We start from the raw sequence: 18,075 nt of genomic DNA on the forward strand, positions 1-18,075 counted from the left end.
TTTTTATAATAGCTTTGTCAATATTTGCGGTGGATGGCTGGATAAGGCGGGGCTGCTTTAAAGTTGCCCAACGGCGAATGTCAAGCTTGGGAACAGCCCCGGAGATGTTGCTGATGCTGTTGAGGGCTCGCGATGCCCGGTTAAGTCAGCCATTTTCTGCCGCTATTTTTCCACGGTCTGTGCGCAAGTTGGTGTGTGACTGCCTCTGAGTGAAATGAGAGGTTGAGTGAAAAAACATCTAGGCAAGGGGAGGAGCGTCCACTGTACATAATATGACGCTGCTGATCAGAGGTGGGCTATTGCCATGTTCACGTGCTAGTCGGAATTAGGAGACTCGGAAATGTCCGACCTGTTAATAGGTTGTAGTTCAACCTGCTCTCAGAGCATTTCGTATTATTCTGTATGTAAATTCGAAACAATCCATTTAGTATAATATGTTTTATTTCGTATGGTATGTATTCATTTGTGGATGTCCATCATCCATTTCGTATGATATGTTACTAATTACAATTTGCTTGATATGTCATGAATTTGATAAATGTACAGTATGTTCTGAATTTGCAAAACATATGATATGTTACGAATTCTAATTTGTTGTGGCTAACGTTAGCTAGGTTGCTAAGGCTAACCTTAGTTAGCTGGCTAGCGTTAGCTAGTCTAGGGGTTTGGGTTAGGGTTAAGGTTAGGAGTTAGGTTAATGGGTTAATGTTAGGGGAAGGGGAAAGGTTAGGGTTAGGGGAAGGGTTAGCTAACATGCTAAGTAGTTGCAAAGTAGCTGAAAAGTAGTAAGTATTAGATAAAATGCTAAAGTTGTCCGTGATGAGATTTGAACATACACCCCACCCAAGTGTTAAACAAATCCAAATATATTTTATATTTGAGATTCTTCAAATAGCCACCCTTTGCATTGATGACAGCTTTGCACACTCTTAGCATTCACTCAACCAGCTTCACCTGGAATGCTTTTCCAACAGTCTTGAAGGAGTTCCCACATATGCTTAGCACTTGTTGGCTGCTTTTCCTTCACTCTGCTGTCCGACTCATCCCAAACCATCTCAATTGGGTTGAGGTCAGGGGATTGTGGAGGCCAGGTCATCTGATGCAGCACTCCATCGCTCTCCTTCTTGGTCAAATAGCCCTTACACAGCCTGGAGGTTTGTTGGGTCATTGTCCTGTTGAAAAACAAATAGTCCCACTAAGCCCAAACCAGATGGGATGGCGTATCGCTGCAGAATGCTGTGGTAGCCATGCTGGTTAAGTGGGCCTTGAATTCTAAATAAATCACAGACAGTGTCACCAGCAAATCACCCCCACACCATAACACCTCCTCCTCCTCCATGCTTTAAGGTGGGAACTACACATGCGGAGCTCATCCGTTCACCCACACCGCATCTCACAAAGACACGGTGGTTTGAACCAAAAATCTCCAATTTGGACTCCAGACCAGAGGACACATTTCCACCGGTCTAATGTCCATTGCTCGTGTTTCTTGGCTCAAGCAGGTCTCTTCTTCTTATTGGTGTCCTTTAGTAGTGGTTTCTTTGCAGCAATTCGACCATGAAGGCCTGATTCACACAGTCCCCTCTGAACAGTTGATGTTGAGATGTGTCTGTGACTTGAACTCTGTGAAGCATTTCTTTGGGCTGCAATTTCTGAGGCTGGTAACTCTAATGAATTTATCCTCTGCAGCAGAGGTAACTCTGGGTCTTCCATTCCTGTGGTGGTCCTCATGAGAGCCAGTTTTATCATAGCGCTAGATGTTATTTTTTGCCACTGCACTTGAAGAAACTTTCAAAGTTCTTGAAATGTTCCTTATTGACTGACTTTCATGTCTTAAAGTAATGATGGACTGTCGTTTCTCTTTGCTTATTTGAGCTGTTCTTGCCATAATATGGACTTGGTCTTTTACCAAATAGGGCTATCTTCTGTATACCACCCCTACCTTGTCACAACACAACTGATTGGCTCAAAAGCATTAATACATTCTACAAATTAACTTTTAAAAAGCCACACCTTTTTATTTAAATGCATTTCAGGTGACTACTTCATGAAGCTGGTTGAGAGAATGCCAAGAGTGTGCAAAGCTCTCATCAAGGCAAAGGGTGGCTATTTGAAGAATCTCAAATATTAAATATATTTGTATTTGTTTAACACCTTTTTTGGTTACTACATGATTCCATATGTGTTATTTCATAGTTTTGATGTCTTCACTATTATTCTACAATGTAAAAAAATTGTAAAATAAAGAAGAACCCTTGAATGAGTAGGTGTGTCCAAACTTTTGACTGGTAGTGAACATATAGGTAGGGGTAAAGTGACTAAGCAACAGGATAGATAATAAGCAGTAGCAGCAGCGTATGTGATGAGTCAAAAGAGTTAGTGCAAAAGGGAGTCAATGCAGATAGTCTGGGTAGCTATATGGTTAACTATTAGCAGTCTTTTGGCTTGGGGGTAGAAGCTGTTCAGGGTCCTGTTAGTTCCAGACTTGGTGCATCAGTACTGCTTGCCATGCAGTAGCAGAGAGAACAGTCTATGACTTGGGTGGCTGGAGTCTTTGAAAATGTTTTGGGGCTTCCTCTGACACCGCCTGGTATAAATGTCCTGGATGGAAGGGAGCTCGGACCCAGTGATGTACTGGGCGGTATGCACTACCCTCTGTAGCACCTTGGGGACGTACGCCAAGAAGTTGCCATACCAAGCGGTGATGCAGCCAGTCAAGATGCTCTCAATGGTGCAACTGCATAACTTTTTGAGGATCTGAAGGCCCATGCCAAATCTTTTCAGACTCCTGAGGGGGAAGAGGCGTTGTTGTGCCTTCTTCACGACTGTGTTCGTGTGTGTGGACCATATTCATTCCTTAGTGATGTGGACACAGAGGCACTTCAAGCTCTCGACCCGCTCCACTACAGCCTTGTCAATGTGGATGGGGGCGTGCTCGGCCCTCCATTTTCTGTAGTCCACGATCAGCTCCTTTGTCTTGCTGACGTTGAGAGAGACGTGGTTGTCCTGGCACCAAACTGCCAGGTCACTGATCTTCTCCCTATAGGCTGTCACATCGTCGCCGGTGATCAGGTCTACCACCGTCATGTCGTCAGCAAACTTAATGATGGTGTTGGAGTTGTGCGTGGTCACGCAGTCGTGGGTGAACAGGGAGTACAGGAGGGCACTAAGCACACACCCATGAGGGGCCCCTGTGTTGAGGGTCAGCGTGGCGGAAGGGCCTGTCAGGAAGTCCAGGATCCAGTTGCAGAGGGAAGTGTTCAGTCCCAGGGTCCTGAGCTTAGTGATGAGCTTGGAGGGCACTCTGGTGTTGAACGCTGAGCTGTAGTCAATGAACAGTATTCTCACATAGGTGTCCAGGTTGGAGAGGGCAGTGTGGAGTGCAATTGAGATTGCATAATCTGTGGATCTGTTGGGGCGGTATTCAAATTGGAGTGGGTCCAGGGTGTCTGGGATGATGGTGTTGATGTGAGCCATGACCGGCCTTTAAAAGCATTTCATGGCTACAGATGTGAGTGCTACAGGGTGATAGTCATTTACACAGGTTACCTTGGAGTTCTTGGGCACAGGGACTATGGTGGTCTGCTTGAAACAGGTAGGTATTACAGACTGGGTCAGGGAGAGGTTAAAAATGTCAATGAAGACACTTGCCCGCTAGCGGGTCAATGCGTGCTCTGTGTACGCTTCCTGGTAATCCGTCTGGCCCGGGCTCTTGTGAACGTTAACCTGTTTAAAGGTCTTACTCACATCGGTGACGGAGAGCGAGATCACAGTCGTCCGGAACAGCTGGTGCGCTCATGCATGGTTCAGTGTTGCTTGCCTCGAAGCGAGCATAGAAGGCATTTAGCTCATCTTGTAGGCTTGCGTCACTGGGCAGCTCGCAGCTGGGTTTCCCTTTGTAATTCGCGATAGTTTGCAAGCCCTGGCACATCCGACAATCCACTTTGTGGAGGTATATGGGCCATATCCTGTCTGCCACTGCTAGACAGATGCTTCTTATCTGTTGCCATTACAGATTTACAATATCAATTGTGCAAGCCTCTGACAGGTGAGGTGGTCCCAGTCAAGTTATTGACCTCTTCAGTATGATAGAACCAAGGAGTTTGGGTAGAACTCAGTTGCAGCAACGGCAAAGTCCTAACACACTTGCATGCTCACCATGATCTTTCTATGGTAAGAAGAGGCCAATGCCCTCCTATTTCACATATTGACTCCATGACTTTCCACAGGGTGTATCTACTGTAAGGTGGCTTACCCCCCCCCCCCCCCCAGTAGGCTATAGCTGCTTTTACTATCCTCAATGCAGATGAAGAAAAGGAGAAGTATCATCATTAATCCACAGAGGAGTCCCAAAAAGGGGAGCTCCTTGTTCTAAATAAATGTTTTTGAAATAATCTCTCACACACAAACACACACACAGCTGGCAGTTCAACATTGTTCCTTTGTAACATGTTCCATAAATTGAAACAAAATCATTCTTACCTTGCTTTTACTGTAGAATAGTCAAAACAGAATGTTATGTAGCACAGCTCTTTCCACTCCACCAGAACCTCCAGACATCTGCAATTGGTATACCACAATGTTAGTGTTATTACACAGCTATACGAGTAACTTTATATAAAGTGTTACCAAAATGTTTAATGAACGTGAACACATATTTTATGAATTTATGGCTATCCGTCATATTCAACGGCTAGATTGTTTGTAAATCCATAGATTCACTGGTCAATTATGCTCAAAGTACTTTGAAAAACAGTGTATTTACAAATGTGCCCCATCATGAAGATCCCACTCTGGAAATATTATGTGCTTATGAATTAACTTTTTCATTAGCACTGGTACTCCTAACAGTATTTAGGAGCACCAGAAAAAGAGATTAGGCCTTTATGAATCCTACCCTTTAAGTACATCTCCTGGAGGTATCCAGGAGCGCCTTTCCTTTGCCATCTAAAACCATATGGGCCAATTACCAGATTGTTAGCCAGCTAGGTACAGTGGGGAGAACAAGTATTTGATACACTGCTGATTTTGCAGGTTTTCCTACTTACAAAGCATGTAGAGGTCTGTAATTGTTATCATATGTACACTTCAACTGTGAGAGATGGAATCTAAAACAAAAATCCAGAAAATCACATTGTAGGATTTTTAAGTAATTAATTTGCATTTTATTGCATTACATAAGTATTTGATCACCTACCAACCAGTAAGAATTCCGTTTCTCACAGACCTGTTAGTTTTTCTTTAAGAAGCCCTCCTGTTCTCCACTCATTACCTGTATTAACTGCACCTGTTTGAACTCGTTACCTGTATAAATGACACCTGTCCACACACTCAATCAAACAGACTCCAACCTCTCCACAATGGCCAAGACCAGAGAGCTGTGTAAGGACATCAGGGATAAAATTGTAGACCTGCACAAGGCTGGGATGGGCTACAGGACAATAGGCAAGCAGCTTGGTGAGAAGGCAACAACTGTTGGCGCAATTATTAGAAAATGGAAGAAGTTCAAGATGACGGTCAATCACCCTCGGTCTGGGGCTCCATGCAAGATCTCACCTCGTGGGGCATCAAATGATCATGAGGAAGGTGAGGGATTAAAATCCTGCAGCGCACGCAAGGTCCCCCTGCTCAAGCCAGCGCATGTCCAGGCCCGTCTGAAGTTTGCCAATGACCATCTGGATGATCCAGAGGAGGAATGGGAGAAGGTCATGTGGTCTGATGAGACAAAAATAGAGCTTTTTGGTCTAAACTCCACTCGCCGTGTTTGGAGGAAGAAGAAGGATGAGGACAACCCCAAGAACACCATCCCAACCGTGAAGCATGGAGGTGGAAAGATCATTCTTTGGGGAAGCTTTTCTGCAAAGGGGACAGGACGACTGCACCGTATTGAGGGGAGGATGGTTGGGGCCATGTATCGCGAGATCTTGGCCAACAACCTCCTTCCCTCAGTAAGAGCATTGAAAATGGGTCGTGGCTGGGTCTTCCAGCATGACAATGACCCGAAACACACAGCTAGGGCAACTAAGGAGTGGCTCCGTAAGAAGCATCTCAAGGTCCTGGAGTGGCCTAGCCAGTCTCCAGACCTGAACCCAATAGAAAATATTTGGAGGGAGCTGAAAGTCCGTATTGCCCCGCGACAGCCCCGAAACCTGAAGGATCTGGAGAAGGTCTGTATGGAGGAGTGGGCCAAAATCCCTGCTGCAGTGTGTGCAAACCTGGTCAAGACCTACAAGAAACGTATGATCTCTGTAATTGCAAACAAAGGTTTCTGTACCAAATATTAAGTTCTGCTTTTCTGATGTATCAAATACTTATGTCATGCAATAAAATGCAAATTAATTACTTAAAAATCATGCAATGTGATTTTCAGGATTTTTGTTTTAGATTCCGTCTCTCACAGTTGAAGTGTACATATGATAAAAATTACAGACCTCTACATGCTTTGTAAGTAGGAAAACCTGCAAAATCGGCAGTGTATCAAATACTTGTTCTCCCCACTGTAACATGACTGGACAAGTTTTTTTTTCTATCACACAAAAAAGGCTAAGGGCAGAACTGCGTTGGTTCTAGTTTAACAATAAATAAGCACTTTTATCAACATCCACTGTCCTCCAAGAGTTGCTGCATTCCCTCTTCACTCTCACAGGTGAGGTGAAATTATACAATGTATCGACTTTGCGCTGCTGATACAAATGTAACAACAGCCCGAGCATACTGGTATGGTGACTGGAGCAATTTCAGTGCCAACAGAAATTGTATTTGATTTCCATCATTTAGAAATTAGTATTAGGGTATTTAATGTTAATTTAATGTTTTTGAATTTGTAATGCCCAAATTGAATCGTTGAATTCATACATTTTACTTGTTTTTATTTCATGATTTGAAACTAAATTGAATGAATATTATATTCAGTTTTAAATTTAATTTAAATTTGATTGAATACTCAAATTCAATATTTATACTGTATATTCAGTTTCAATACGGTATATATTGCATTCATTGTCTGTGAATCAAGTTAACTAACTATCATTTCAAGCTTACAAAAGTTTCAAATATTAAACTTATTAAAGTTTCAAAATATTCATAAGGGGTGGAAAGGCTATCCTTAGAAGGGCTATGACAGGGCTATTCAACTATATTCTTATTGGGGGAAAATTTCAGTTTTTATCACACTCCCTTCTAACGTGGCCTGTGTGGCCTGTGATCATCATAGAGGGGAATAGAGTCTTAGCTTTGAGGAATGGGGTCATAATAGCTTATAGCCCAAACGGTTCAAATGCTAGAGCCAAATTCATAGGAAGAAAATAAATTCAACATGCCACATTGGCTTCAGAAACCGCCAGAAGCTTATTTACCACAGAGAGCGTTTGATTGTATCTGTTCTCCTCAACCTTTCCTGGCTGGCAAAGTACCAGGATGTTGACTCTGGTTAAGAACCTCAATTTGGAGAACTGAATTTGAAAACTGAATCTGAATGCATCTGAGAAGTTGAATATTTGAAAGTTTGATAAACTTGAAATGATAGTTTGGAAACTTGATTCACAGACAATGAATGCAATATCTACCATATTGAAACTGAATATATAAATATTGAATTTGAATATTCAATTACATTTCAATTGTATTTTAAAACAGAATGCAATATTCATTGAATTTAGTTTCAAATCATGAAATACAAGTTCAATTTATGAATTAAATTATTGAATTTGTGCATTACAATTTCAAAAGTATTACATTCAAATTCAATATCCTAATACAAATTCTAAATTATGTAATTAAAATTCAATTTCTGTTGGCACTGAATTCGCTCCATAGGTGACACTGATTGTTTCTCGGAACTGATGGCTTCTATGGTTGTGGCTAGATGGAGAATTGACATAGCAGGTTAGGATAATTAACGTAGCGGGTTAGGATAATTCAAGTAGCAGGTTAGGATAATTAACATAGCTGGTTAGGAGAATTAGGTTAAGGTTAGGAAAAGAGTTAGGGTTACGCTTAGCTAAAATGCTGTAGACCATCTAGCCACAACCATAGAAGCCATCAGTTCAGAGAAACCATCAGTTTCACCACACTGGCCACAAAACACAAATGTAACAACTTTGCTCCAAAGGACACAAATTCTAGCCTACATGGTGCCATCATGTCAACTTTGATAGGCCTAAATGACTTCTCAATAATCATATTATGTCAATGACGCATCTTCCGAATAACAATGATATCCTAAATCGACAGAAAATACAAAAATGCACGTTTTTCTTTTAATTTATGTCATTATTTCGCTCTGAATGTTGGATCCTTCACAGTCAAAATTAAACAACGTTTTGTCCATTTTAAATCCACAGGCAACCCAAATCTTTACAGAGTGGACTTTATAGCACATTTTATAAGATACATGCACATCTAATCTTTTTGGTGATACTAGCCACAAGACAGCATTCACTTGTAGCCTATTTTAAAACTGATTCCAAATGCTGATAAATCGGACACAACCATAGAAATAGAATCCATGGATTCTATTTCTATGGGCACAAGGTACTGTTGTAAAGGTTTTGCGACATACCGTAGTGCGTTACGTCAAGATGGCGGCCTCCTGTGTCAATGCTTAACATTTTAGGTCGTGTGTTACGGAATATTTACAAGACTTTATAGGATATCTCAAAGGGAGTAAGTATCAAATTAAGTTGGGTGATAACCCAGCATTATACTCAGGACATACGTGGCGCCGTAAAGTGAAGTACTTTCAATTAATATAACATTGTCGCTAGCGAGGATGACATCATCATAACGTTACACTTACAGGTGTTGCTAGCATGAGATATTGTAAATATAGCTAGCTAGATATCTAATTTAGTAAGTTAATTTAATTGCCTGCCATCGTTTAGTTTATTTGTTTAATCGACTTATACTAGCTTGTGTTAAGCTTTGATCGAAAACGCAAGGGTTTGTTTTACCCTTGTTTCCACTTGAATTAGTAAAATACATACAGCTGTAAAGATGCCAGTAATTTGGTTTCGACTCTCGTGCATCGGTGTGTTAAACCGTGGACAGAGGAACATAAGTATTTTCTCCAACACAACGCCTTCTAATTGGAATAAAGTGGTCTCGGATGCAGAGAAAATCGTGGGTTATCCGACCTCCTTCATGAGCCTGCGCTGCTTGTTGAGTGATGAACTCAGTGATGTAGCGATGCACGTGAGGAAACTGGTTGGAACAAAACACCCGTTACTCAACACTGCAAGGTATGGTTTACACACAAACATATAGTATTGCATATGATATTACATCATGTTTGTAATGCAAATATCAAATATTTCTATACACAATTTCATCATACACAAACAATGCAACTCTGTATTGGCTATCTGTGGTTTTAGAAGACTTGATTATGTCAGTCATGACAGTCAATCACCATCTTCCCTACCATAACTTCTGATTGAGCTGATCCAACCAACTTCTGCCTCCTCGACTGACCAGGTCACCCCCACAACAATGCCCCCAAATTTAGGAACAGTAAAGGGCCTGCTTTCTTTTCACATAGGCTTATGGCAGCTGGCACCATATGCCATCAGGCCAGTTCAGTTCCCTTTTAGTGACCCAAGCCATGCTGCAGTTAACCTGGGTACCAGTCTGTTTGTGCCATCATGCCACTCCTTGTAATGGGAGTTGACATGATGGCACAAACAGATCTGGGACCAGTCTATGTCTCAGTTTGCAATGTGAAAATAAAATAGACCTATCCACATTGGGTGCACCTACTGTAGGTCAAATTAGGTTGTATTTAGAGTGCACAATCCTATTAATTGATTTAATGAGGAAAACCCTGGGTTTCTGGCCCCTCAGTACAGGCTACACTAGGGGTTAAAGTCCTCCTTCATATGGATTCTGGAGAGGTTGTTTTTTAGATCAGTGTAGAGGGGGGCTGGTTTCAAGATGACATCCTAATACAGTTACAAATAAATGTTCTCAAATATTTTATTCTCTCTTTTACGCTGTCTGCACTGAACTGAGATGCATGATTGTTGATGACACTCCGGTGTTCAGATGAAGGGAATTAAATAGTCTATAATGCGCACCACAACAGCGCTCAACTCAGACAGCGGTGTGTAGGCTACTGTAGCTGCTGGCAAAGTAATTCAAAGCCTATAATTTATCATTCAGGATGGAACTTTCCAGTGCTACTATTTTTGCCATGTAATGTTGTTATTAAAACAACCCCATAGAGAGTAGTTTACCTATTTACCTAGTCGGCTTGTTGTGGTGTGTTCTATGTGAGATAAAGATTCCTCTCGAGGCGCATACAAGTTGCGAGTGCCATAGGAGGGAAACGTATTCTGACAAGCAGTCAATGCACAACAATTCTTTTTAAAAAGCAACAAATCCCTTTGAAAACGACATATGCGGCATCGATATGAGTCAGAAACAGCTATTCTAGTGTCAAAATTTACTACAAAGTGTAAATAGGATCATGTTGGTCATAAAGTCAGTCTCGTCTAAAAGGGAGATTGGAACATCCGTGTGTCACAACGGGTAAATGAAGGTTGGGTTTTGATTTGACGAAGACATGTCGCACATTTTTTTACTTGAGAAATACTGCACCAAACACCTTAGGTAAACATAACATTTCGCAACTAAAATGTCCTTGGCAAAAACAAACATTTATTATCATAGATTCATTCTGGGGATTTTGAGGAAGTGAAATAGGCTTGTCTCATGGGGGACAAACACCATTAACCAAACGCGGAATCGGTCAGGAAACACACCTCCGAGACTGAAATCTATTTTTTCTAATGAACAACAGAAAAACACACGTGCCTATCGGAGTGTTTAGTCGCTCTTTAATGCAATTGCAGGAAAATACATTTGAAAGCAATTTTGGCAAATGTATTTTGAAAGCAGTTTTGACCTTTGTTTAAAAAAAGAGTGGGATCCTAGTTTTATATTGTTACCACGTTTATTTCTCTATTCCTTCAATTGTGTGTGGAATCATTTTACAAATGCAGTTTTACAACCTGAATTTCAAGCAGGGTTTAGTAACAGCTGCACAACAGAGCTCTTTAAAGGGGTAATGTCTTATTAAAGTTTGTCATGGGATTTTTTGTTGTTGCTTTAATCACTGGTGTGTCAAAGATGTTGTTATTGAGAGCAAGTGTGATGGTTGTCACAACCTAAGCTCCATAATTAACCGTCCTTATGTCTCAGACAAGTTTTAATTTGTTGTTATTTTGTAAGCTGTTTCATGATTTTTACAGCTCCCAGAGAAAGATGCTGGTGTCTTCTCTTGTTTCTTTTAGTTTTTTGGCTGTAGAGGACTGAGCTGGGTAGAGTGGCTACCCTCTTGTGGCTTGTATTGGCAATTCAACTGTCTCCTCTCCTTGTACAGTGCCTGCTGGTATTGTCTACAAAGTTATGTGTAGACTGGTGGCCTACTCTGACAAATAGGGTCATCCAGTAAATGTAAACAAAAGAAAAGCCTGAAATAACAAAACAGATTGTCTAACTTGTTTCTAAAAACAGCCTACACTAAATCAAATGGAGGATTGACATAAGAAAATAAGACATTGTTTCAGATGATGCAATGGCAACCCAAATAATAAAAAAATTGTGATTTTCCTTCATTGAATTCTAGCCTACTAAAAGGTTGAAACTAAAACTAAAAACCCGAAACGTTTTTTTTTTCTAGATAGTCTCAAAATGTGACTAATTTCAATAAGTCCCATGGATTCTGTGCTGTGTAGATTCTGTTAAAGGCCAAGTGCCCTCAAAAACGTGATTTTCCTTTGTTTGATACACTGAGTCTACAAAACATTAGGAATACCTGCTCTTTCCATGACGTAGACTGACCAGGTGAATCCAGGTGAAAGCTATGATCCCTTATTGATGTTACCTGTTAAATCCACTTCAATCAGTGTAGATGAAGGGGAGGACACAGGTTGAAGAAGGATTTTTAAGCCTTGAGACAAGAATTTTGTGTGCGGGCAAGACACAATATTTAAGTGCCTTTGAATGGGGTATGGTAGTAGGTGCCAGGCGCACTGGTTTGAGTGTTTCAAGAACTGCTACGCTGCTGGGTTTTTCACACTCAACAGTTTCCTGTGTGTATCAAGAATGGTCCACCACCCAAAGGACATCCAGCCAACTTGACACAACTGTGGGAAGCATTGGAGCCAACATGGGCCAGCATCCCTGTGGAACATTTTCGACACCTTGTAGAGTCCATGTCTGCCTTGAGGGAAAAAGGGGGTGCAACTCAATATTAGGAAGGTGTTTTGTACACTCAGTGTATATATTTCCAAACTATGAGGTTGGAATAATACTGTGAAATTGTGAATTATTAAAATTATGATAATGCCCTTTTAGTGTAAGAGCTTTTTGAAAAGACAGGTGGTAAATTAGGTATTAGACCAATAAGAAAGAGTTTCAAACCTCTCTGCCAATAACAGCTACTTTTCAGTTTTCCCCTCTACACTCAGTCCAGTCCTAGCAAAATTCTTGCTTGAGAAATTGCTCTTGCTAAAAAGCTATTTTTGTTTCTTTTTGTCCTTTTTAATTGAAAACAATCACAGTAAGGTACTTCATTGTTACCCAGAAATGATTTGATATTGAGATAAAAACAGCTGCATTGGGCATTTAAATGCTCAACCCCAAATGAGTGTGTAACATGAACAGGCAGCGTGACATGAACTCATCTAAACATTTGACCTCTGTGTTCTCTTTTCCTTTCATTCTTAAACAATTCAACTCAGCTCAGTCTGGAGTTACAGAGTGTGGCAATGCAGGACAGAGGAACTTTCACTTTGGAGCAGGGAAAGACCTTGACACAGTTTGACTTTTCTCTTCAAGTGGCTTCCATTGTTTTCAACTGAGTTTTTGTCGTCACATGTAGGAGTTCAGGAAATATTTAGAGGTAGATGCCAAATCCTATTTTGTACACTGAGGAGTTTATCCAAATGCTACCCTTAAGTGATTGTGTTCTCAATTAAGAAATGTTTTTTGGTGCTTTGCCCCAAACATTGGCTAACTACATGCGATACATTTGAATAATTATGTAGTACTAGGTCTAGGTCTATGTACTAGACCGATAGATAAGATTCAGAGAGCACTGTAAGTAGGTAGTCCTACCCATTAAAATGGCATTGACCCATCTCTCTTTCTCTCTCCCGCTATCCCAGCACTCCTTCTGTTAGATTTTGGAATAAGCTTATCACTTAGTACAAATGGATTGATTACAAAGCCTCATAGCTGAATTGTACTTAATTAGCCCCTTAAGCATCTACCTGCACCACCACAACAAAGGTATTGCAGGTGAAGATATCTTCTTCTTATTTACCTCTCTAAACTATCAGCCAGATAGTTAGTTACCCTTCAGTGCCATCTCTCTTCAGTTGGGATGAATGGCTTCTCACTATAAGAAAGAAGCAAAGGGACAGGGAATGATAAAGAGAGTGCTGGAATCCAATCCTGCCATGCAGACAAGTGTGTTGGAAACCATATTACCCAAGGGTGTAATAACCTATACACCTAAATCTGATATGACAATCAATTTCAGTGTTGTAGCACAGGGGCGAAGTGGACCTCTGACAGTCTGACTCCTCACTGTCAGCTTGGGTTGGCTGGTTTGTATTTCCTACTGTCTCTGTCCAAGATGCTGCGCAGATAAAAATATCCACAATAGCAGACAGGCAGACCCCCGTGGAGTTGTGTTTCGTATATATATTTTTTTTCTTAAAAAATTCAGCTCAGCTAACTTTGCCCAAAGTCTGGAGTTACAGAGTGTGGCAGGCAATGCAGGACAGAGGGACTTTCACTTTGTAGCGGGGAAAAACCTTGACACAGTTTGACTTTTCTCTTCAAGTAGCTTCAATTGTTTTCAACTGAGTTTTTTCGTCACATGTAGGAGTTCAGGAAATATTTAGAGATAGATGCCAAATCCTATTTTGTACAATGAGGAGTTTATCCAAATATTACCCTTAAGTGATTGTGTTTTGACTTAAAAAATTGTTATTGATTCTTTGCCCCCTAAATTGGCTAACTACATGTGATACATTTTAATAATTGTGCAGTACTCGGTCTAAGTCTATGTACTAGACCGATAGATACGATTCAGAGAGCACTGTAGTAGTCCTACTCATTAAAATGACATTGACCCATCTCTCTTTCTCTCTCCCTCTTTCCCAGCCCCACCCTTTTGCAGGAGGGTGGTTATAATTGATTGATGTGCCATTGTGTGGCCACTGGCATACATATGAATCACCTGCCATCTTCAGGCTGCAGACTTGGCCAGTCTCACCACAGGCAGATAACATTTATGGTGTGGTTGCTGTTCTTTCAATTGAAAGCTATAGGAATTTCAGTGTAATATCACCCCTCATAATGACAGTTTTTACCTCTCAATAAATATTTTTGATGTAGGAGATTTTTTAGAAACCTGGCAAAAGTGTACTGAATTTTGTTGAGGTTAACCTAGGCTACATGCTGTTCTTTTTGTTACAATTATGAACACAGGAAAGTATCAGATGACAACTTGTTTCATGTGATGGTTTTCCTTAGGTTCCACTGAGATAAGGATTTAACAGATCAAATTAGACCTGTCAGTTTCCTTACTTATCTATTGCACTTACCATATCTCCCATCATCTCCCCTTTTTATCTCTCTATTCCCCTCTCCCTGCCCATCTCTCTCCCTCTCCCCATCCTTCTCTCTTGTTCTGTTCTTCCGCCTCTTTCTCCTGCTCTCTCTTTCTTCCTCTGCCTCTCGCACATTCCCTTCATTCTCTGTCTGTCTCTTTCGTCCTCTCCTTTGCCTCTCTCTCTCCCCCCGTCTCTCGCCCCTCCCTGTGGTGCAGGGTTTGGTCAAGGGGAGGGAGACTTATCTTGTGGAGGCTGGTGTCTGGGCGCAGGCGGAGTGGGTGGTGCTCGGTGTCTACTCTGGGCTCTAACGAGAGTGTGATTCATGGCACAGGGGGCTCCCTGGGGACAGGATTAGATGTGCTCTGTCTAACTGCTCCCTCGGGACCACAGTTATTTTATCTCCACAGTGGCCAGCCCACCGCTAGAGCCTTGCAGCTCTGCTGGAATTGTGTGTGGGGCCCCGTTTTGCTGGCAAACAATGTGTTGTGCCACAACTGATCAATATGGTTCGGTCTTTATTAATCATTAGTCTGTCTAAGCTTGCTTGTTTAAAGCTACACTGAGATTTTTTTTTTTTTAATACTATAAAAGAGTGGGGTGCACCAACAAAAATGTGAGCAGTGGAGCAATATTCCAAGGTGCATTCCATGACATACATTTTCACAAATAGCACATCTCTAGTTTTTCCCTCACCTCCCTTCATAGCTGTGCTCTCAGGTTGACACTTCCCTTAGCAATAAAAAAAAAAGGTGAAAAAATTAAATTATACATTCTTGAGTTGATGTCTTGAAGGTATGCTCATTGAATATAAAGCCCTCCACCACTTGCTATGATGTGGCCCAAATGATATTTGACAATGCAGCTCAATTAATTTTGATTTTGAAAGGCAGTTGTCTTCATGATTGTGTTGACCTTTCTCTATGCGTCACCCCCATGAAGCAGCAATTAGCCATTTTCTTTGCTTAGCGTTGATGTGAGGGAATAAAGGGATTTTTGGGGTGCCCCTGGAGAGAGGCGGTGAATGCTACACACAACCTCATTAACATAGTGTTGCACCACCTCTCATTTCCATACTATTACTGGACATATTCTTTGTCATTGTTAAGAGGCTGCATACTTAGCCCGCCATTCAGCGGCAATTCCCTGCTTGCCAGAATGGATTTTTGGACGATGAAAATATGTTCGTTTTTTTACTCCTGAAGGACATTTCTTTAAATGTGTGGGAAAGATCAAATATCATACATGAAATTGCCAATTTTTGCAAATTCAAGATGTGGCCCAAGGCATGCCTGTTTTGTGTCAATCTCAGCTACAATTAATTTTTCTGTCTTCATTCAGATGTATTTTCTGTGTATGAAACAGAGCATATCTCCACATGTATAAACCCTTACCCAACAATAAATGCCTGATTGGTGCCTGTCCCTCTTCTCAGGGGCTTAATCTATGACAGCAGAAACAACCTTCAGATGAGGGGCCTGGTGGTCCTGTTGATGTCCAAGGCAGCCGGTCCCAGCCAGCACACAGCCTCAGACCTCCTGACCCAGGACATGGTTAGCGGCATCTACCCCAGGTAAACACGCCTCTCTGAGGCTTTGTCTTCACATTCCTCCATAGCTTTCTTTCCTTGTCTCCTTTCCTTCATTACCACTGACTTGGTGAAAAGACGGGAAAATACTTTTCATTGCTCCTGATCTGACACCACACAAACACCAGCTCCAATTTGTCATTTTTTCTGATGACAACATTCACTTACTCACTCACACACACTCACACGCAAGCACACTGCACACATAGAGAATGTTGCCCAGAACAGGGAATTTTGTGTGGATATTACTCTACAACCATGCCAAGTGGTTACCAGAAGTCGCTGTTGTGTTTGGCAGGTGGTGCACTGGGTGTCTGAATGGCCCTTTTCTTGCTCCTAGCTGGCGAGCAGCACTGCCTCAACTCTAGGTTCAGTGGAGAAGTCTGTCAAGCAGGACAGGAGGGGGGCTAGTGTGGAGTGGGTGTAATGAATATGCTTACAGTCTGACTTATCAAGTTATCGACCATCCATAAGATTAGGGCTCCAGCTATTGAAATGACCAACAATTCAGAGTAAACTAAAGCAATACATCAGGATCCCCATACTGCAAGATGTTGCATCCAGTTTCATGAGGATTGTGCCTTCTACTCAAATCAAATCACATTTTAGTTGTCACATGCTCCGAATACAACAAGTGTAGACTGTGAAATGCTTACTTACGAGCCCTTTCCCAACAATTAGCAAAAAAGGAAATGGTAACACAATAAAATAACGAGACTATACAAGGAGTACCGGTACCTGTCCTTTACATATGTTTTATTCCATTGCTTTACTTAGATTTGTGTGTATTGGGTATATGTTGTGAAATTGTTAGATATTACTGCACTGTCGGAGCTAGAAACACAATCATTTCGCTACACCCGCAATAACATCTGCTGAACATGTGTATGTGACCAATTAAATTTGATTTGATTAAACACAGACAAACATTTGCTTCTCTCTGACCCTCTCTCTGTCTCTGACACTTTCTCTCACCCTTCCCCTTCCCCCCCCCCGCCCCACTCGCCCCCCCGCCCCTCTCGCTCCGCCCCCGCCATCCCCCCGCACACCCCCCACCCTCTCTCTGTCTCTGACACTTTCTCTCACCCTTCCCCTTTCTCCCCCCCGCCCCCCTGCCCCTCTCGCTCCGCCCCCTGCCTCTCTTGCTCTTACTTTGTCTCACCCCCTCTCCTCTGTTGAAGGAATGTGGGCTCATTAGCACCTGGGCCGGAGCACTGATGGGGGGATTGATTTATACCTCCAGGGGAATGTTCTCCTCCCTCCCTCCTGACAGCCAGCATTTGTAAAATGTCTCCCACTCCAGTGCCCAGTACTGATGGCTCACCAGGGAACTCAGCATAGAGAGAGGGCCAGAGCTGTACGGAATCAGAGAGAAAGAAAGACGGACAGATGGAGAGAAAGGGAGACAGACAGAAACAGAGAGACAGAAACAGACAGAGAGACAGACACAGAAGACAAAACAGCCAGATACCCAGAGACAAAACAGACAGAAACACAGCTGTATTGCAGGGTATTGCGGACCCTGTAGAGGGAGGAAAATGGAACAGAACACTCAGGACAAGGGCCGTGTTAGGGGCGGGAACGCCTCAGCAAGATGGCATCAGTTGCTATGCAACCGGCTGCCGAAGCTATTTATACACAAGTCCCCTTCAGCCCTTTTTCCTTTTTCCTCCCCTTTTTCCTCCCCTGGCTCCGACGCTGCTTATCATGAGTTGTAGATCTGAGGCAGAGACTGGGCGAGGCTTCTTTAGGGGTCCTAGTGTGGGGTGTCTGTCGGAATAGCTACCAGTGCCAACATTATTATTATTATTATTTAGCTGCATTTGTACAGGATGTACTCAATACCCTGCTTTATACTTTTGC

At 42.0% G+C, this 18,075-nt stretch overlaps 1 protein-coding gene across 3 annotated transcripts in view; it reads left to right on the forward strand.

The window, feature by feature from the left end:
* Positions 1-8,571: 8,571 nt before the first annotated feature.
* Positions 8,572-18,075, forward strand: part of LOC311102560 (all trans-polyprenyl-diphosphate synthase PDSS2-like) — a 32,846-nt gene continuing 23,342 nt past the window's right edge. For 2 of the 3 annotated variants that reach the window (XM_084143936.1, XM_084143937.1), the window contains exons 1-2: positions 8,912-9,239; positions 16,060-16,197. In XM_084143936.1, coding sequence (XP_084000062.1) covers positions 8,995-9,239; positions 16,060-16,197 — 383 coding nt within the window. In that variant the 5' untranslated portion in view covers positions 8,912-8,994. Of the gene's footprint in view, positions 8,665-8,911; positions 9,240-16,059; positions 16,198-18,075 lie in introns of those variants that run through there. The other variant, XM_084143938.1, reaches the window with a different exon arrangement.

This window comes from Coregonus lavaretus, assembly GCF_964263955.1.
Source record: "Coregonus lavaretus genome assembly, chromosome: 27".
NCBI classification, from domain to species: Eukaryota; Metazoa; Chordata; class Actinopteri; order Salmoniformes; family Salmonidae; genus Coregonus; species Coregonus lavaretus.